The sequence below is a fragment of the Coregonus clupeaformis genome, unplaced genomic scaffold (assembly GCF_020615455.1).
Source record: "Coregonus clupeaformis isolate EN_2021a unplaced genomic scaffold, ASM2061545v1 scaf0324, whole genome shotgun sequence".
Classification (NCBI taxonomy): domain Eukaryota; kingdom Metazoa; phylum Chordata; class Actinopteri; order Salmoniformes; family Salmonidae; genus Coregonus; species Coregonus clupeaformis.
In genome coordinates this window covers 283,624-305,000 of record NW_025533779.1, presented here as the reverse complement: position 1 = coordinate 305,000, position 21,377 = coordinate 283,624, and the positions used below count along the sequence as shown (strand labels likewise).

Sequence of the window (21,377 nt, the reverse complement as noted above, 5' to 3'; positions counted from 1 at the left end):
CTGTCTGCCCAGGGCTGTACCGTGTGTCTTACTGTCTGCCCAGGGCTGTACTGTGTCTTACTGTCTGCCCAGGGCTGTACTGTGTGTCTTACTGTCTGCCCAGGGCTGTACTGTGTCTTACTGTCTGCCCAGGGCTGTACCGTGTGTCTTACTGTCTGCCCAGGGCTGTACTGTGTCTTACTGTCTGCCCAGGGCTGTACTGTGTGTCTTACTGTCTGCCCAGGGCTGTACTGTGTCTTACTGTCTGCCCAGGGCTGTACTGTGTGTCTTACTGTCTGCCCAGGGCTGTACCGTGTGTCTTACTGTCTGCCCAGGGCTGTACCGTGTGTCTTACTGTCTGCCCAGGGCTGTACTGTGTGTCTTACTGTCTGCCCAGGGCTGTACTGTGTGTCTTACTGTCTGCCCAGGGCTGTACTGTGTCTTACTGTCTGCCCAGGGCTGTACCGTGTGTCTTACTGTCTGCCCAGGGCTGTACCGTGTCTTACTGTCTGCCCAGGGCTGTACTGTGTCTTACTGTCTGCCCAGGGCTGTACCGTGTGTCTTACTGTCTGCCCAGGGCTGTACCGTGTCTTACTGTCTGCCCAGGGCTGTACTGTGTCTTACTGTCTGCCCAGGGCTGTACTGTGTCTTACTGTCTGCCCAGGGCTGTACCGTGTGTCTTACTGTCTGCCCAGGGCTGTACTGTGTGTCTTACTGTCTGCCCAGGGCTGTACTGTGTGTCTTACTGTCTGCCCAGGGCTGTACTGTGTCTTACTGTCTGCCCAGGGCTGTACCGTGTGTCTTACTGTCTGCCCAGGGCTGTACTGTGGCTTCCAGGTATTTCCAGGCTGACGTCTGCTCTCCTAGCTCCGCCCTCACTCTGACATTGTAATTCTTTAAAAGGCAGGTCAGTGGAATGTCCAGGGGGCACGCCATGGCAACGGGGTTGCTGCAGTTACCGGGTTGCCACCATGACTCACTACATCACAAGAGGACACATCATCACTCCTCCTCCTTCACTCTCCTTCACTCTCTCTCTCTTTCTCTCTTTCATCCAACCAGCCATCCAACAATCCAACCATCCAGCCATCCAACCACACGCAGGCAGACAGGCACAGAGGCAGGCAGACAGGCAGACAGGCACAGAGGCAGGCAGACAGGCACAGAGGCAGGCAGGCAGGCAGACAGGCACAGAGGCAGGCAGACAGGCAGACAGGCACAGAGGCAGGCAGGCAGACAGACAGGCACAGAGGCAGGCAGGCAGGCAGGCAGGCAGGCAGGCAGGCAGGCAGGCAGACAGGCACAGAGGCAGGCAGGCAGGCAGGCAGGCAGGCAGGCAGGCAGGCAGGCACAGAGGCAGGCAGGCAGACAGGCACAGAGGCAGGCAGGCAGACAGGCACAGAGGCAGGCAGGCAGGCAGGCAGGCAGACAGACAGACAGACACAGACACAGACACAGACACACACTGAAACCCTGCCACTGACCTGAGTGCTTGTATCTCTACAGAGTAGTGGGCATGGTTGGTGTTGTCAGCTCCGGCCAGCCAGTGGACTGTCCCGTGGAAGTCCAGAAACTCTACAGACACATTCTGAGGAGGGGAGAGACACCCTGACACATACATACACACACACACACACACACACATACACACATACACACAAACAGACACACAAACACAGACGCAAACAAACAGGCGCACACACACACACAATTAGTGAGAGTGTAAATTAGCCTGAGTGAATCTGTCTTAATCAGAGTTCGATTAGTGTGTGTGTAGTCAGGTCTTACCTGCTGAAGGCCAGAGGAAGAACCAGAGACAGATGGAACACTGAAGCCATATCACCATGGAGACACCTCCCTCACAACCACTAGTTGCCCTGACGACCATGACAGATGACACCAATCTCACCTGATTGGTCAATCTGTACAGCATGGACACTGCAGCCCTGTGGTGGCGTAAACCCAGGATTAGGTTAAAATTGGCCAACAGATAAACCCAGGGTTAGGTTAGGGTTGGCCAACAGATAAACCCAGGGTTAGGTTAGGGTTGGCCAACAGATAAACCCAGGGTTAGGCTAGGGTTGGCCAACCGATAACCCCAGGGTTAGGTTAGGGTTGGCCAACAGATAACCCAGGATTAGGTTAGGGTTGGCCAACAGATTAACCCAGGGTTAGGTTAGGGTTGACCAACAGATTAACCCAGGATTAGGTTAGGGTTGGCCAACAGATAAACCCAGGGTTAGGTTAGCGTTGGCCAACAGATTAACCCAGGGTTAGGCTTTGCATGATGTATTGTTGTCTCTACCTTAACCCGTACCTTAACCCTAACCTTAACCCTAACCTTAACCCGTACCTTAACCCTAACCTTAACCCTAACCCTAACCTTAACCCTAACCTTAACCCGTACCTTAACCCTAACCTTAACCCTAACCGTAACCCGTACCTTAACCCGTACCTTAACCCTAACCTTAACCCGTACCTTAACCCATACCTTAACCCGTACCTTAACCCTAACCTTAACCCTAACCCGTACCTTAACCCTAACCTTAACCCTAACCTTAACCCTAACCCGTACCTTAACCCTAACCTTAACCCGTACCTTAACCCGTACCTTAACCCTAACCTTAACCCTAACCTTAACCCGTACCTTAACCCTAACCTTAACCCGTACCTTAACCTTAACCCGTACCTTAACCCGTACCTTAACCCGTACCTTAACCCTAACCCTGACCCTAAACCTAACCTTAACCCTAACCCTAACCCGTACCTTAACCCTAACCCTGACCCTAAACCTAACCCTAACCCTAACCCTAACTTTAACCTCAGTGGCACTGATCCTACTAATTTTTTTCATTAAAACATAAAGGAGGATATATATAGCCCCTGTGCCCGTGCACACTTAACACCCACTTGGGGTTAAGAATTTGTCCCCTACCTAACCCTGACCCTAACCTTAACCCTTACCTTAACCCGTACCTTAACCCTAACCCGTACCTTAACCCGTACCCTAACCCGTACCTTAACCCTAACCCGTACCTTAACCCTAACCTGTACCTTAATCCGTACCTTAACCCGTACCTTAACCCGTACCTTAACCCGTACCCTAACCCGTACCTTAACCCTAACCTTAACCTGTACCCTAACCCGTACCTTAACCCTAACCCGTACCTTAACCCTAACCCGTACCTTAACCCTAACCCGTACCTTAACCCGTACCTTAACCCTAACCTTAACCCGTACCTTAACCCGTACCTTAACCCGTACCCTAACCCGTACCTTAACCCTAACCTTAACCCGTACCCTAACCCGTACCTTAACCCTAACCCGTACCTTAACCCTAACCCGTACCTTAACCCTAACCCGTACCTTAACCCGTACCCTAACCCGTACCTTAACCCTAACCTTAACCCGTACCTTAACCCGTACCCTAACCCGTACCTTAACCCTAACCCGTACCTTAACCCGTACCCTAACCCGTACCTTAACCCGTACCCTAACCCGTACCTTAACCCGTACCTTAACCCTAACCTGTACCTTAACCCGTACCCTAACCCGTACCTTAACCCGTACCTTAACCCTAACCCGTACCTTAACCCTAACCCGTACCTTAACCCTAACCCGTACCTTAATCCGTACCCTAACCCGTACCTTAACCCGTACCTTAACCCTAACCCGTACCTTAACCCGTACCTTAACCCTAACCTTAACCCGTACCTTAACCCTAACCTTAACCCGTACCCTAACCCGTACCTTAACCCGTACCTTAACCCGTACCCTAACCCATACCTTAACCCTAACCTTAACCCGTACCTTAACCCGTACCTTAACCCGTACCTTAACCCGTACCCTAACCTGTACCCTAACCCGTACCTTAACCCTAACCTTAACCCGTACCTTAACCCGTACCCTAACCCGTACCTTAACCCGTACCTTAACCCTAACCCTAACCTTAACCCGTACCCTAACCCGTACCTTAACCCTAACCCGTACCTTAACCCGTACCTTCATCCTAACCTTAACCCGTATATCAGGACCGACTGTGGAAAGGAAAGGGGGATCCCTAGTCAGTATCCTCTGTCTGTTACACTGAATAGCCAGCACAGCACAGACCACCCCATCCCAGCTTCAGACCCACCCAGACGAGGCCTACCACCCCCTCTCCCCCACCGCAGACCCACACCTGGAGGAGCCACAGCCCGGCAGGCAGAGCTTTGCACAAGCTGTGAGAGGAGCAACTGGCCCAGCCCCCACCAACAAAATGAGTGACATCAAACAAATGCTTAATCTACTATGCTCAAATGTGATAGGCCGAGGGTCATGGTAAGATGAGCACAAGAACTCCACCATCCTCACACTACATCCACCCAAGTGGTATGACACAAATGCCATCTTAAATTATAAACAAATAACATTTGCATAATAAGAGTTTACGTTAATTGAAAAATCCTATTTTAATAGTTCTTGTTGGATTGTGAGTGTTTATCTCATTTTGAAGGTAAAGAAAAAACAGTTATGAAATCTTTTTACGTTGCATGTTGGAATTTACAAGGATTGAAGTCCTCTGCTTTTGGGCTAAAGAGCAGAAACCCAGACTTCCTTAAAGAAATGGATGGTGTTGATATTGTAGTACTACAGGAAACATGGTGCAGAGGTGATGTTTCCACTGGCTGTCCACTAGGTTATAGGGAGATAATCGTACCATCCACCAAATTAAAAGGAATCACACAGGGCAGAGACTCAGGGGGAATGCTAATATGGTATAAATCTGAACTAACTAATTCAATCGAATTGATCAAAACAGGAAAATTCTTTATCTGGTTAAAAATCAACAAGGAGGCTATCTTAACAGATAACAACGTCTTCCTCTGTGCCACATACATTCCCCCCTCAGAGTCACCCTACTTCAATGAAGAGAGTTTCTCCATTCTAAAGGGGGAGATTAGTCACTTTCAGGCCCAAGGCAATGTGCTGGTCTGTGGAGACCTGAATGCTAGAACAGCAGAAGAACTAGACACTATTAACAGTCATGGGGACAAACACCTACCGGGAAGCAATAACTTTTCCCACCCCACATACCACCCCAGAAACGACTATGACAAAGTGAAAAACAAAAATGGAGCTCAGCTCCTGAAGCTCTGTCGAACACTGGGTCTGTACATAGTCAATGGTAGGCTAAGAGGGGACTCTTTTGGTAGGTACACCTACAGCTCATCCCTTGGCAGCAGTACTGTAGACTACTTTGTCACCGACCTCAACCCAGAGACTCTCAGAGCCTTCACAGTCAGCCCACTAACACCTCTCTCAGACCACAGTAAAATCAAAGTCTATCTGCACTCAGGCTATCCGGAAGGCCAAAGTTAGTTACTTTAAGGAGCAGTTCTCTCTCTGTGGGTCGAACCCCAAGAAGTTCTGGAAAACGGTTAAAGACCTGGAGAATAAACCCTCCTCCTCACAGCTGCCCATGTCCCTTAATGTTGATGATGTGGTTGTTACTGACAAGGAGCACATGGCTGAGCTCTTTAATCACCACTTCATTAAGTCAGGATTCCTATTGGACTCATTCATGCCTCCTTGCCCGTCCAACATTTCCTAATCTCCCAGCCCATTTCCTAACCTTTATTTAACCAGGTAAGCCAGTTGAGAACAAGTGCAACTAGCCCCGACACTCCTCCCTCTTTTCCCCTGCCCCACAACAAAGTTTCTCTCTGCAGGCGGTCACTGAGTCTGAGGCGCTAAAGGAGCTCCTTAAACTTGACCCCAAAAAAACATCTGGGTCAGATGGTTTAGACCCTTTCTTCTTTAAGGTTGCTGCCCCTATCGTCACCAAGCCTGTCTCTGACCTTTAACCTGTCTCTCCTCTCTGGGGAGGTTTCCATTGCTTGGAAGGAAGCCACGGTGCATCCTTTATTTAAAGGGGGAGATCAAGCTGATCCTAACTGTCATAGGCCAATTTCTATTTTGCCCTGTTTATCAAAAGTGTTGGAAAAACTTGTCAATAATGAACTGACTGGCTTTCTTGATGTCTATAGTATTCTCTCTGGTATGCAATCTGGTTTCCACTCAGGTTATGGATGTGTCACTGCAACCTTAAAGGTCCTAAATGATGTCACCATTGCCCTTGATTCTAAGCAATGTTGTGCTGCTATTTTTATTGACTTGGCCAAAGCTTTTGTTACAGTAGACCATTCCATCCTTGTGGGCCGGCTAAGGAGTATTGGTGTCTCTGAGGGGTCTTTAGTCTGATTTGCTAACTACCTCTCTCAAAGAGTGCAGTGTATAAAGTCAGAACATCTGCTGTCTCAGCCACTGCCTGTCACCAAGGGAGTACCCCAAGGCTCCATCCTAGGCCCCACGTTCTTCTCAATTTACATCACAACATAGCTCAGGCAGTAGGAAGCTCTCTCATCCATTTATATGCAGATGATACAGTCTTATACTCAGCTGGCCCCTCCCCGGATATTGTGTTAAACGCTCTACAACAAAGCTTTCTTAGTGGCCAACAAGCTTTCTCTGCCCTTAACCTTGTTCTGAACACCTCCAAAACAAAGGTCATGTGGTTTGGTAAGAAGAATGCCCCTCTCCCCACCGGTGTGATTACTACCTCTGAGGGTTTAGAGCTTGAGGTAGTCACCTCATCCAAGTACTTGGGAGTACGGCTAGACGGTACACTGTCCTTCTCTCAGCACATATCAAAGCTGCAGGCTAAGGTTCAATCTAGACTTCCTCTATCGTAATCGCTCCTGTTTCACCCCAGCTGCCAAACTAACCCTGATTCAGATGACCATCCTACCCATGCTAGATTACAGAGACGTAATTTATAGATCGGCAGGTAAGGGTGCTCTCGAGCGGCTAGATGTTCTTTACCATTCGGCCATCAGATTTGCCACCAATGCTCCTTATAGGACACATCACAGCACTCTATACTCCTCTGTAAACTGGTCATCTCTGTATACCCGTCGCAAGACCCACTGGTTGATGCTTATTTATAAAACCATCTTAGGCCTCACTCCCCCCTATCTGAGATACCTACTGCAGCCCTCATCCTCCACATACAACACCCGTTCTGACAGTCACATTATTAAAGGTCCCCAAAGCACACACATCCATGGGTCGCTCCTCTTTTCAGTTCGCTGCAGCTAGCGACTGGAACGAGCTGCAAAAAACACTCCAACTGGACAGTTTTATCTCCATGTCTTCATTCAAAGACTCAATCATGGACACTCTTACTGACAGTTGTGCTTCGTGTGATGTATTGTTGTCTTTACCTTTTTGCCCTTTGTGCTGTTGTCTGTGTGGTAGCAGAGAGAACAGTCTATGACCAGGGTGGCTGGAGTCTTTGAACATTTTTAGGGCTTTCCTCTGACACCGCCTGGTACAGAGGTCCTGGATGACAGGAAGCTTGGCCCCAGTGATGTACTGGGCCGTACGCACTACCCTCTGTAGTGCCTTGCGGTCGGAGGCCGAACAGTTGCCATACCAGGCAGTGATGCAACCAGTCAGGATGCTCTCGATGGTACAGCTGTAGAACCTTTTGAGGATCTGAGGACCCATGCCAAATCTTTTCAGTCTCCTGGGGGGGGAATAGGCTTTGTCGTGCCCTCTTAACGACTGTCTTGGTGTGTTTGAACCATGATAGTTTGTTGGTGATGTGGACACCAAGGTACTTGAAGCTCTCAACCTGTTCCACTACAGCCCCGTCGATGAGAATGGGGGCGTGCTCAGTCCTCTTTTTTTTCCTGTAGTCCACAATCATCTCCTTTGTCTTGATCACGTTGAGGGAGAGGTTATTATCCTGGCATCACACGGCCAGGTCTCTGACCTCCTCCCTATAGGCTGTCTCATCGTTATCGGTGATCAGGCCTACCACTGTTGTGTCGTTGGCAAACTTAATGATGGTGTTGGAGTCGTGCCTGGCCATAAAGTCATGGGTGAACATAGCTACAGATGTTAGTGCTACGGGTCGGTAGTCAGTTAGGCAGGTTATCTTAGTGTTCTTGGGCACATGGACTATGGTGGTCTGCTTGAAACATGTTGGTATTACAGACTCAGTCAGGGACATGTTGAAAATTATAGTGAAGACACTTGCCAGTTGGTCATCGCATGCTCGAAGTAAACGTCCTGGTAATCCGTCTGGCCCTGCGCCTTGTGAATGTTGACCTTCTTAAAAGTCTTACTCACATCGGCTATGGAGAGCGTGATCATTTAGTCATCCGGAACAGCTGATGCTCTCATGCATGCTTCAGTGTTGCTTACCTCGAACCGAGCATAGAAGTGATTTAGCTCGTCTGGTAGGCTTGTGTCTCTGGGCAGCTCGCGGCTGTGCTTCCCTTTGTAGTCTGTAATAGTTTTCAAGCCCTGCCACATCCGACGAGCATCGGAGCCGGTGTAGTACGATTCAATCTTAGTCCTGTATTGACTCTTTGTCTGTTTGATGGTTCGTCGGAGGGCATAGCGGGATTTCTTATAAGCGTCCGGCTTAGAGTCCCGCTCCTTGAAAGCGGCAGCTCTACCCTTTAGCTCAGTGCGGATGTTGCCTGTAATCCATGGCTTCTGGTTGGGGTATGTACGTACGGTCACTGTGGGGACGACGTCATCGATGCACTGATGCACACATTGATGAAGCCAGTGACTGATGTGGTGTACTCCTCAATGCCATCGGAAGAGTCACTGGTGCTTCCTGCTTTAGTTTTTGCTCATAAGCAGGAATCAGGAGGATATAATTATGGTCAGATTTGCCAAATGGAGTGCGAGGGAGAGTTTTGTACGCGTCTCTGTGTGTGGAGTAAAGGTGGTCTAGAGTTTGTTTTCCTCTGGTTGCACATTTAACATGCTGGTAGAAATTAGGTAGAACGGATTTAAGTTTCCCTGCATTAAAGTCCCCGGCCACTAGAAGCGCTGCCTCTGGATGAGCATTTTCCTGTTTGCTTATGGCCTTATACAACTCATTGAGTGCAGTCTTAGTGCCAGCATCGGTTTGTGGTGGTAAATAGATGGCTATGAAAAATATAGAAGAAAACTCACTTGGTAAATTGTGTGGTCTTCAGCTTATCATGAGATACTCTACCTCAAGCGAGAAAAACCTTGAGACTTCCTTAATATTAGATTTCGTGCACCAGCTGTTGTTTACAAATATACACAGACCGCCACCCCTTGTCTTACCGGAATCAGCCATTCTATCAGCATATATTCAGCCAGCTGTATGTTATCCATGTTGTCGTTCAGCCACGACTCGGTGAAACATAAGATATTACAGTTTTTAATGTCCCGTTGGTAGGATATCCTTGATCTTAGGTCGTCCATTTTGTTTTCCAATGATTGTATGTTGGCTAATAGGACTGATGGTAGAGGCAGATTACCCACTCGCCGTCGGATCCTTACAAGGCACCCCAACCTACGTCCACATACAACACCCGTTCTGCCAGTCATGTTCTGTTAAAGGTCCCCAAAACACACACATCCCTGGGTCGCTCCTCTTTTCAGTTCACTGCAGCTAGCGACTGGAACGAGCTGCAAAAAACACTCCAACTGGACAGTTTTATCTCCATCTCTTCATTCAAAGACTCAATCATGGACTCTCTTACTGACAGTTGTGGCTGCTTCGTGTGATGTGTTGTTGTCTCTACCTTCTTGCCATTTGTACTGTTATCTGTGGCCAATAATGTTTGTACCATGTTTTGTGCTGCTACCATGTTGTGCTGCTGCCATGTTGTGTTGCTACCATGTTGTTGTCATGTGGTGTTGCTACCATGCTGTGTTGTCATGTGTTGCTGCCATGCTATGTTGTTGTCTTAGGTCTCTCTTTATGTAGTGTCTTTCTTGTCATGCTTATGGCCTATTTATTGCCTTACCTCCATAACTTGCTACATTTGCACACACTGTATATATATTTTCTGTTGTATTTTTGACTTTATGTTTTGTTTACCCCATATGTAACTCTGTGTTGTTGTTTTTATCGCACTGTGTCACGCCCTGGCTCTGGGGACACTGTTATGTTGAGCCAGGGTGTGTAGATCTATGTAGTTTATTTCTATGTTGGCCTGAGTGACTCCCAATCAGAGGCAACGAGTGTCAGCTGGGGCTGGTTGTCTCTGATTGGGAGCCATATTTAAACTGTCTGTTTTCCCGTTGTGTTTGTGGGTTCTTGTTTCTAGTTGTTTTTTGTTAGACCGTGAACTGTCACGTTATCGTTTTGTTCGTGTCTCTAAATAAAGAGTATGTTTGCCTGCAACGCTGCGCCTTGGTCCTCCTCTGTATACGACGATCGTGACAGAAGAACCCACCAAGACAGGACCAAGCAGCGTGAAGAGGAGAGAGGATGGACCTGGGATCAGTGGAGTAGGAGTCTCGACTGGGCCCAGCCAAGTGAAGAGCAGAGAGGCTGGCCTATGGAGCAATGGATGAAGAGTCTCGACTGGGTCAAGCCGGGTGAGCAAGAGAGGGGCTTGACGTGGAAGGAGAAGGGCGAAAGGCTGGCGAAGAGTATGGAGACCTGGTCCACGGGTAGGAAAGAACCCCAGAAAATTTTTAGGGGGGGCTCACGACGTCGGGGCAGCAGGAGGCCGCGATAGAGCGGTCCAGCGGGTTGGCAGAGGAGGCCGCCAGGTTACGGGGGCCACTGGTCGAAGAGGGGATGGAAGGTGTAGAGGCACGGCGAGAGGTACTGGGGTGTGTTACCAGTCCGGTCCGGCCCGTTCCAGATCCCGGTGTAGGGCCAGTGGTGTGTGTCCCCAGTACGGTCCGGTCTGTTCCTGCTCCCCGCACCAAGTGTACGGTGCGCTTCGCCAGCCCGGCTCGGCCCGTTCCTGCCCCTCGCACCAAGCCTACGGTGCGCTTCGCCAGCCCGGCCCGGCCTGCTCCTGCCCCTCGCACCAAGCCTACGGTGCGCCGCCAGCCCGGCTCGGCCTGTTCCTGCCCCTCGCACCAAGCCTACGGTGCGCTTCGCCAGCCCGGCTCGGCCCGTTCCTGCCCCTCGCACCAAGCCTACGGTGCGCTTCGCCAGCCCGGCTCGGCCCGTTCCTGCTCCCCGCACCAAGTCAGTGGTGCGCTTCGTCAGCCCGGCTCGGCCCGTTCCTGCTCCCCGCACCAAGTCAGTGGTGCGCTTCGTCAGCCCGGCTCGGCCCGTTCCTGCTCCCCGCACCAAGTCAGTGGTGCGCCCGTCAGCCCGGCTCGGCCCGTTCCTGCTCCCCGCACCAAGTCAGTGGTGCGTTTCGTCAGCCCGGTTCGGCCCGCTCCTGCTCCCCGCACCAAGTCAGGGGTGCGTTTCGTCGGCCCGGTTCGGCCCGCTCCTGCTCCCCGCACCAAGTCAGGGGTGCGTTTCGTCAGCCCGGCTCGGGCCGTTCCTGCTCCCCACACCAAGCCAGTGATGTGCGTCGTCAGTCCGCCACAGCCCGTGCCTGTTCCACTGGTGCCTGGTTCAGCACGGGTCAGCTGCGTCACGCCGGAGCTAGAGCAATCCGCTCCACCAGTGTGCAGTCCAGCTCCGGTCAGCAGGGCCAGACCGGACCAGGGGTACTTTGGGGGGTTAGAGAGGGAGTGGGGATCATGCCCGGAGCCGGATCCGCCGCCAAGGCGGAGTGCCCACCCGGTCCCTCCCCTGTGGTATTTAGTTGGCGCGGTCGGAGTCCGCGCCTTTAGGGGGGGGTACTGTCACGCCCTGGCTCTGGGGACACTGTTATGTTGAGCCAGGGTGTGTAGATCTATGTAGTTTATTTCTATGTTGGCCTGAGTGACTCCCAATCAGAGGCAACGAGTGTCAGCTGGGGCTGGTTGTCTCTGATTGGGAGCCATATTTAAACTGTCTGTTTTCCCGTTGTGTTTGTGGGTTCTTGTTTCTAGTTGGTTTTTGTTAGACCGTGAACTGTCACGTTATCGTTTTGTTCGTGTCTCTAAATAAAGAGTATGTTTGCCTGCAACGCTGCGCCTTGGTCCTCCTCTGTATACGACGATCGTGACACCCTGCTTTGCTTTATCTTGGCCAGGTCGCAGTTGTAAATGAGAACTTGTTCTCAACTGGCTTACCTGGTTAAATAAAGGTGAAATAAAATAAAATAAATAAATGCTTACCGCCCCAATAGATCCACAGACGATGCAATCATCATCACACTGCACACTGCCCTATCCCATCTGGACAAGAGGAATACCTATGTAAGAATGCTGTTCATTGACTATAGCTCAGCATTCAACACCATAGTACCCTCCAAGCTCATCATTAAGCTCAGGGCCCTGGGTCTGAACCCCGCCCTGTGCAACTGGGTCCTGGACTTCCTGACTTCCTGATGGGCCGCCCCAAGGTGGTGAAGGTAGGAAACAAGATCTCCACTTCGCTGATCCTCAACATTGGGGCCCCACAAGGGTGCGTGCTCAGCCCCCTCCTGTACTCCCTGTTCACCCATGACTGCGTGGCCAAGCACGCCTCCAACTCAATCATCAAGTTTGCAGACGACACAACAGCAAAGATGAGACCGCCTACAGGGAGGAGGTGAGGGCTCTGGGAGTGTGGTGCCAGAAAAAATAACCTCTCACTCAACGTCAACAAAACAAAGGAGATGATCGAGGAAACAGCAGAGGGTGCACCCCCCTATCCACATTACATTTACATTTACATTTTAGTCATTTAGCAGACGCTCTTATCCAGAGCGACTTACAGTTAGTGAATACATTTTTTTTATTTTTATACTGGCCCCCCATGGGAAACGAACCCACAACCCTGGCGTTGCAAACGCCATGCTCTATCAACTGAGCTACATCCCTGCCGGCCATTCCCTCCCCTACCCTGGACGACGCTGGGCCAATTGTGCGCCGCCCATGAGTCTCCCGGTCGCGGCCGGCTGCGACAGAGCCTGGATTCGAACCAGGATCTCTAGTAGCACAGTTAGCACTGCGATGCAGTGCCTTAGACCACTGCGCCACTCAGGAGTATCGACGGGATCGCAGTGGAGAAGGTGGAAAGCTTCAAGTTCCTTGGCGTACACATCACCGACAAACTGAAATGGTCCACCCACGCAGACAGTGTGGTGAAGAAGGCGCAACAGAGCCTCTTCAACCTCAGGAGGCTGAAGAAATTCGGCTTGGCACCTAAAACCCTCACAAACTTTTACAGATGCACAATTGAGAGCATCCTATTGAAATCACTGGCCACTTTAAGAAATGGGCCACTAGTCACTTTAATAATGTTTACAGTCACTTTAATAATGTGTTACATATCTTGCACTACTCATCTCATATGCATTCTATTATAAAATATTATACTGTATCTTAGTCCATGCCACTCTGTCATTGCTTGTCCATATACAGGTATGTATATTTTCTTTGTTGTGAAATTGTTAGAGATTACTTGTTAGATATTACTGCACTGTCGGAGCTAGAAGCACAAGCATTTCGCTACACCCGCTATAACATCTGCTAAACACGTGTATGTGACAAATACAATTCAATTTGATTTGATTTGAAGACTACCAGAACCCACTGGATTCTCCAATTACATTGAATTAACTACAGGACAAAATACAAAACCTCCAACCCAAAAAGGCCTGTGGTGTTGATGGTATCCTCAATGAAATGATAAAATATACAGACCACAAATTCCAATTGGCTATACTTAAACATCATCCTTAGCACTGGCATCTTCCCCAATCCACAAAAGTGGAGACAAATTTGACCCCAATAACTACCGTGTATCTGTAGAGACACCTTCATTAGGAATGCTACGTGTCACGGTACTGCTGCTCATTCCGTTCACCAGCTCCGGAGGTCTACGTCACCGGCCTTCTAGGCGTCACTGATCTGTTTCATTACCACCAACCCCGGACTGTCTTGTCTCCTTACGCACACCTGGTTCCCATTCCCCGTGATTGGTATGTGCATATATGTGCCCTCTGTTCCCCATTGTCCTTGTCCAATATTGTCCGTTGGTCTCCTGAGTACATTGTATTACAGTTTACATGCCGAGTAATTCTGCACTTGTTATTACGGGTCTATTCCACCTCAGACAGGGGAAGAGGAGCGCACAGGAATTCGCACTGGACTTTCGGACTCTGGCTGCCAACGCAGGATGGAATGAGAGGGCCCTCATCGACCACTACCGATGTAGCTTGAGGGAGGACGTTCGTCGGGAATTGGCCTGCAGGGACACCAACCTAAGCCTGGACCAACTGGTGGACATGTCGATTCGCCTGGATACCCTGTTGGCTACCCGCGGACGTCCGGAGTTGGGGCCGTCCATTCCATCCCCCAGCACCTCCGACCCTACCTCTATGGAGCTCGGAGGTGCTGCTATGAGGGAGACCAGTAGAGGGGCCGTCCCCTGCACCAACTGTGGCCGCAGAGGACACACTGCTGGTCGGTGCTGGGGAGGGCCTCCTAGGAGTCGAGGCAGTAGGCAGCGCACTGATGAGTCATTCCAGGTGAGTAGACACCCAACTCACCCAGAGCTCCCTGTTGCGCATATGTGTATGAATGTTGTGTTTCCCGAGTTTTCTCCTCAGTCCCAGCATAAGGCGCTAGTAGATTCAGGCGCAGCTGGGAACTTTATTGATCATCAGTTTACCTATAAGTTAGGGATTCCTATTGTGCCTGTCAATGTGCCCTTCCCTATCCATGCCCTAGACAGCCGCCCTTTGGGGTCAGGCTTGATTAGGGAGGTCACAGCGCCTCTCAGGATGAAAACGCAGGAGGGCCATGAGGAAATGATTAGTCTATATCTGATTGATTCTCCTGCATTTCCCGTGGTGTTGGGGCTTCCCTGGTTAACATCTCATGACCCCACTATTTCATGGCAACAGAGGGCTCTAAAGGGATGGTCTAATCAGTGCTTGGGGAGGTGTGTAGGTGTTTCCGTAGGGGCAACTACGGTGGAAAGTCCGAACCAGGTTCCCACCATGCACATTCCGCCTGAATATGCCGATTTGGCTCTCGCCTTCTGTGAAAAGAAGACGACTCAATTACAACCCCATCGACAGGGGGATTGTGCGATAAACCTCCAGGTAGGCGCTGCGCTTCCCCGGAGTCACGTGTATCCCCTGTCACAGGAGGAGATGGCGGCTATGGAAACATATGTCACTGAATCTCTGAGACAGGGATACATTCGGCCGTCCACTTCCCCTGCGTCATCGAGTTTCTTTTTTGTGAAGAAGAAGGATGGAGGTTTACGCCCGTGCATTGACTACCATGGTCTAAATCAGATCACAATAAAATATAGCTATCCACTACCTCTGATTGCTAGTATGACGGAGTCATTGCACGGGGTGCGCTTCTTCACTAAATTGGATCTCAGGAGCGTGTACAACCTGGTGCGTATTCGGGAGGGAGATGAGTGGAAGACAGCATTTAGGACCACCTCGGGGCACTATGAGTACCTCGTCATGCCATACAGTCTGATGAATGCTCCTTCAGTCTTCCAATCGTTTGTTGATGAGATTTTCCGGGACCTGCATGGACAGGGTGTAGTGGTGTATATCGATGACATTCTAGTATACTCCGCTACACGAGCCGAGCATGTGTCCCTGGTTCGTCGGGTGCTTGGTAGACTGTTGGAGCATGACCTGTATGTGAAGGCGGAGAAATGTCTGTTCTTCCAGGAGTCCATCTCCTTCCTGGGACACCGCTTGTCCGCGTCAGGTGTGGAGATTGACCGCATTTCGGCCGTGCGTAATTGGCAGACTCCAACCACGGTGAAGGAGGTGCAGCGGTTCTTGGGTTTTGCCAATTACTACCGGAGGTTTATCCGGGGCTTTGGGCAGGTAGCGGCTCCCATTACCTCCTCGCTAAAGGGAGGGCCGGTGCGTCTGCAGTGGTCGGCTGAGGCGGTCAGGGCTTTTAAGCATCTGAAGGACCTGTTTACTTCGGCTCCGGTGCTGGCTCATCCGGATCCTTCCTTGGCATTCCAGGTTGAGGTGGATGCGTCCGAGTCTGGGATCGGTGCTGTACTGTCTCAGCGCTCGGGTACGCCACCAAAACTCCGCCCCTGTACTTTCTTTTCTAAGAAGCTCAGTCCGGTGGAGCGCAATTATGATGTGGGGGACCGGGAGCTGTTAGCTGTGGTTCAAGCCCTGAAGGTGTGGAGGCATTGGCTTGAGGGGGCTAAACACCCTTTTCTCATTTTGACTGACCATCGTATCCTGGAGTACATCCGGGCGGCGAGGAGGTTGAACCCTCGTCAGGCAAAATGGGCTATGTTTTTCACTCAATTTGTGTTTACTCTCACTTACAGACCAGGTTCCCAGAACGCTAAGGCAGACGCCCTGTCCCGACTGTATGACACAGAGGAGAGGTCCATTGAGCCCACTCCCATACTCCCGGCGTCGTGTCTGGTGGCACCGGTGGTGTGGGAGGTTGATGTGGACATCGAGCGGGCGTTACGTACCGAGCCTACTCCCCCCCAGTGTCCGGAGGGTCGGATGTACGTGCCGCTCGAGGTTCGTGATCGATTGATTTATTGGGCTCACACGTCACCCTCCTCTGGTCATCCTGGTATTGGTCGGACGGTGCACTGTCTTAGTGGGAAGTACTGGTGGCCCACTTTAGCCAAGGACGTGAGGGTTTATGTTTCCTCCTGCTCGGTGTGCGCCCAGTGTAAGTCGCCTAGACACCTGCCCAGAGGGAAGTTACAACCCCTACCCGTTCCACAACGGCCGTGGTCTCATCTATCGGTGGACTTTGTCACGGACCTTCCCCCCTCACAGGGGAACAACACGATCTTGGTCGTTGTGGATCGGTTTTCGAAGGCCTGCCGTCTCATTCCTATGCCAGGTCTCCCTACAGCCCTACAAACTGCTGACGCCCTGTTTACACACGTCTTCCGGCACTACGGGGTGCCTGAGGATATAGTGTCTGATCGGGGTCCCCAGTTCACCTCTAGAGTCTGGAGGGCGTTTATGGAACGTCTGGGGGTCTCGATTAGCCTTACCTCAGGTTTTCACCCCGAGGGTAATGGGCTGGTGGAGAGAGTAAACCAGGATGTGGGTAGGTTTCTGAGGTCCTATTGCCAGGACCGGCAGGGGGAGTGGTCGGGATATATCCCCTGGGCAGAGATAGCCCAAAACTCACTCCCCCACTCCTCTACTAACCTCACGCCTTTCCAGTGTGTGTTGGGTTATCAGCCGGTTCTGGCACCCTGGCGTCAGAGCCAGATCGAAGCTCCTGCGGTGGACGAGTGGTTTCGGCGCTCGGAAGAGACCTGGAACGCTGCTCATGTACACCTGCAGCGGGCTATCAGGCGACAAAAGGCGAGCGCCGACCGCCACCGCAGTGAGGCTCCGGTGTATGCACCGGGGGATCGGGTCTGGCTCTTGACCCGAAACCTGCCCCTTCACCTGCCCTGCCGGAAGCTGGGTCGGCGGTTTGTGGGGCCATTTAAAGTCCTGAGGAGATTGAACGAGGTTTGTTATAGGTTACAACTTCCTATTAATTACCGTATTAACCCCTCGTTCCATGTGTCTCTCCTCAGGCCGGTAGTAGCTGGTCCACTCCAGGAGTCTGAGGTACGGGAGGTTCCTCCGCCCCCACTGGACATCGAGGGGGCTCCGGCGTACTCGGTCCGTTCCATCTTGGATTCGAGGCGTCGGGTGGGGGGCCTGCAGTATCTCGTGGAGTGGGGGGGTACGGTCCGGAGGAACGGTGCTGGGTCCCTAGGATGTTGAGGGATTTCCACCAGAGTCATCCGACCGAGGCCGGGGTCGGCGCACGGCTGGAGCCGCGCGTCAAGGGGGGGGTACTGTCACGGATTCAGCCGAGGCTGCCCCTCCTCCTTGCTTCGGGCAGGCTTCGGTGTGCGTCGTCACCGGAGTACTAGCTGCTACCGATCCATGTTTCCATGTTCGACTTGTTATGTCTTTAATGTGTACACCTGTTTCCCATTATGTAGTATTGTCTTCCCTATTTAACCCTCTGTCTTACGCTGTGTGTTGTGTGTGATTGTTATCGTTATCGGCAGTCGTTAGTGTGCGGGTTATTTCCTCCCTGTGTGGAGATGGTGTATTCTCAGATTACTTTCTAGTAAAGTACGTTTTCTGATCAGCTCTGTGTCCTGCGTTTGACTTCGCCCACCGCATTTCACTGACGCCTTTTGACAGAAGAATCTCATATATAAAATATATTTTTATTTGTTTAACACGTTTTTGGTTACTATATGATTCCATATGTGTTATTTCATAGTTTTGATGTCTTCACTATTATTCTACAATGTAGAAAATAGTATAAGAAAAGAAAAACCCTTGAATGAGTAGGTGTTCTAAAACTTTTGACCAGTGGTATACCTCGGCCTAAACATCAGCACCAAGGTTATTCTGAGAAATGAAGGTTATTCTATGCGAGAAATTGCCAAGCAACTGAAGATCTCGTACAACGCTGTGTACTACAGAGTTGCAAAGAAAAAGCCATATCTTAGACTGGCCAATATAAAGAAAAGGTTAAGATGGGCAATCTGAGATATGGCTTTTTCTTTGCCACTCTGCCTAGAAGGTCAGCATCCCGGAGTCGCCTCTTCACTGTTGACGTTGAGACTGGTGTTTTGCGGGTACTATTTAATGAAGCTGCCAGTTGAGGACATGTGAGGCGTCTGTTTCTCAAACTAGACACTCTAATGTATTTGTCCTCTTGCTCAGTTGTGCACCGGGGCCTCCCACTCCTGCTGATAATGGGCCTCTGTACGCCTATGTAGATATTCCATTAAAAATCAGCCGTTTCCAGCTACAATAGCCATTTACAACATGAACAATGTCTACACTGTATTTCTGGTCAATTAGATGTTATTTTTATGGACAAACGAGAGAGAGAGAGAGCGAGAGAGAGAGAGAGAGGAAATTGGAATACAAACCCACAAAGAATTTGAAAACAAATCAAATTTTGACAAACTCCCATATCTATTGGGTGAAATACCACAGTGTGTCATCACAGCAGCAAGATTTTAGACATGTTGCCACAAGAAAAGGGCAACCAGTGAAGAACAAACACCATTGTAAATACAAACTATATTTATGTTGATTTATTTTCCCTTTTGTACTTTAACTATTTGTACATCATTCCAACACTGTATATATACATAATATGACATTATAATGTCTTTATTCTTTTGGAACATTTGTGAGTGTAATGTTTACTGTTAATATTTATTGTTTATTTCACTTTTGTTTACTATCTACTTCACTTGCTTTGGCAATGTTAACATACGTTTCCCATGACAATAAAGCCCTTAAATTGAAATTGAATTGAGAGACAGAGAGAGGAAGAGACATATAGAGACAGAGAAAGCGAGCGAACGAGAGAGAGAGAGAGAGAGAGAGAGAGAGGGGGAGAGGGGGAGAGAGAGAGAGAGGGGGGAGAGGGGGAGAGAGAGAGTGAGGGGGGAGAGAGAGTGAGGGGGAGAGAGGGGGAGAGGGGGAGAGAGAGAGAGGGGGGGAGAGGGGGAGACAGAGAGTGAGGGGGGAGAGAGAGTGAGGGGGGAGAGAGGGGGGAGAAGGGGGAGAGAGAGAGAGAGAGAGAGAGAGAGAGAGAGAGAGGGGGGAGAGAGAGAGTGAGGGGGGAGAGAGAGGACCTGCAGTAGGGGAGTTTTTTTTCTCTCCTGGTTTGTGAGGTGTTGACTAAGCTTTTTCTACCCATGTTCAGTAATATTTACTGGAATTCTGATGCCTTTTTTGACATTTCTGCTGATTTTACACTGCTGAAAAGCCATTAATCTGAATTACCAGCGTTATAACTAAACCCACGATGGTAGAAAGATAAGTAATATCTCATTACTTAATCATTACACTATCAATGAAGAAACTGGTAATTTTACTTATTTTTGGCAAGTTTAACTGATTTCTTCTATTCATTGACACAATTCAAGGTTTGGAAGGCAAATGTGACCCTTGAGACCTAAACTATCACCCTATTTTCACTTGCCTGTCAAAAAAAGCACAACCGTGGTCTCAATGAGACTCCCCTGCCTAAATTTAAGGTTAAATGTTTATTTTTAATCTGATTTTATTCTGCCCTGTTATGTGTTCAAAGTTATGAAATAAAATATTATTTTGTGCTACGCTAATCGCAATCTTTTTTCTGCCTATGTTGAATTACTGTATCAAATGAATGACTGTAAGTCGCTTTGGATAAAAGCGTCTGCTAAATGGCTTATTATTATTATTATTATAGAGGGGGGAGAGAGAGAGAGAGAGAGAGGGGGGGAGAGAGAGAGAGAGAGAGAGAGAGAGAGAGAGAGAGAGAGAGAGAGAGGGAGGTCTGAGGTGCTATCTTCAGTTGAAATAGTTAGCCAACGTTAGCTAACAGTCCATTTGGTTTGTTACTCTGTCAAACTGAACTCTTGTCAGGTGTGGTTGTAACTCACCTGTCTTGGAGCAGCGCAGCATCTCATTGGCCACTTCTGACCCTGTGACGGTCATGACAGGGTTGCCATAGTAATGTCATACAGGTCACAGGAAGTCCACAATGTCAATGAAGTTGATTGATCTCCAATTTTCCCATGTCAGAAGCGTCCAGGTGCGTTTGTTTCTCTAGTTTTGAGTGTCTGGAGCTCTGTGTTTTATATTTCCTGTTCTCATACCTTCAGACATCCTGTTCTACCTGCTGCTCTTCCTCATATACACACTATCACACACTATCACACACTAACACAACACCACATGACTAATGTGTTGGTATGAATTCTACCACAGAGAATCCAGAAACTGGTTCTATAGGCCACACCTTGACACACACTCGGAGGGGCTACACAGGAAGAGCAGGAAGAGCAACAGTTTAATGAATTCATCTTTATTAGTTCAGATCAACATCAGAGAGTCATCGCTGTGTAACACAATAGTCTACATTGTCTGGATAAGAGCATCTGCTAAATGATGTAAATGTATATGTAAATGTACATGGCTTACACACACACACGCATAAACACACACACATGCATACACACACACACACACACACACGCAGGTAAAAACATAGAATAACACTCTCTCTCTCTACATCAGGTAGTTTCCTGTGTCAGAACTAAAAACTAAAATAAAAACAGTATACATCATACAGTAGTTACATTAATTACCATTACTATTATTAGTAGTATTATTACTATTACAAATCAAATAAAAGGTCCATAAATAAATAAAGAAGGTCAATATAATAATAAAATAAATAAATAATATGCCTTTTAGCAGACGCTTTTATCCAAAGCGACTTACAGTCATGCGTGCATACATTATTATTTTTTTGTTTTATGGGTGGTCCCGGGGATCGAACCCACTACCTTGGCGTTACAAGTGCCGTGCTCTACCAGCTGAGCTACAGAGGACCACAATATTATTATTATTATTACAGACTATTATATTATTAATATTAGTATTACAGACTGACTGAAAGAGAGACAGACAGACAGACAGACAGGCAGAAAGACAGACTGACAGAAAGACAGACAG

General features: G+C 49.4%; 1 protein-coding gene across 1 annotated transcript in view; it reads right to left on the bottom strand.

Moving 5' to 3' along the window:
- The window catches only part of LOC121557944, a 31,817-nt gene extending 11,360 nt beyond the window's left edge, over nt 1–20,457 (bottom strand). The window contains exons 1-4 of the mRNA XM_041871395.2: nt 20,300–20,457; nt 1,768–1,925; nt 1,464–1,587; nt 786–958 (exon numbers count right to left, since the gene is read on the bottom strand). Of these exons, the coding sequence (XP_041727329.2) occupies nt 786–958; nt 1,464–1,587; nt 1,768–1,912 (442 nt within the window). The 5' untranslated portion in view covers nt 1,913–1,925; nt 20,300–20,457. The remainder of the gene's footprint in view (nt 1–785; nt 959–1,463; nt 1,588–1,767; nt 1,926–20,299) is intronic.
- Nucleotides 20,458–21,377: the final 920 nt, after the last annotated feature.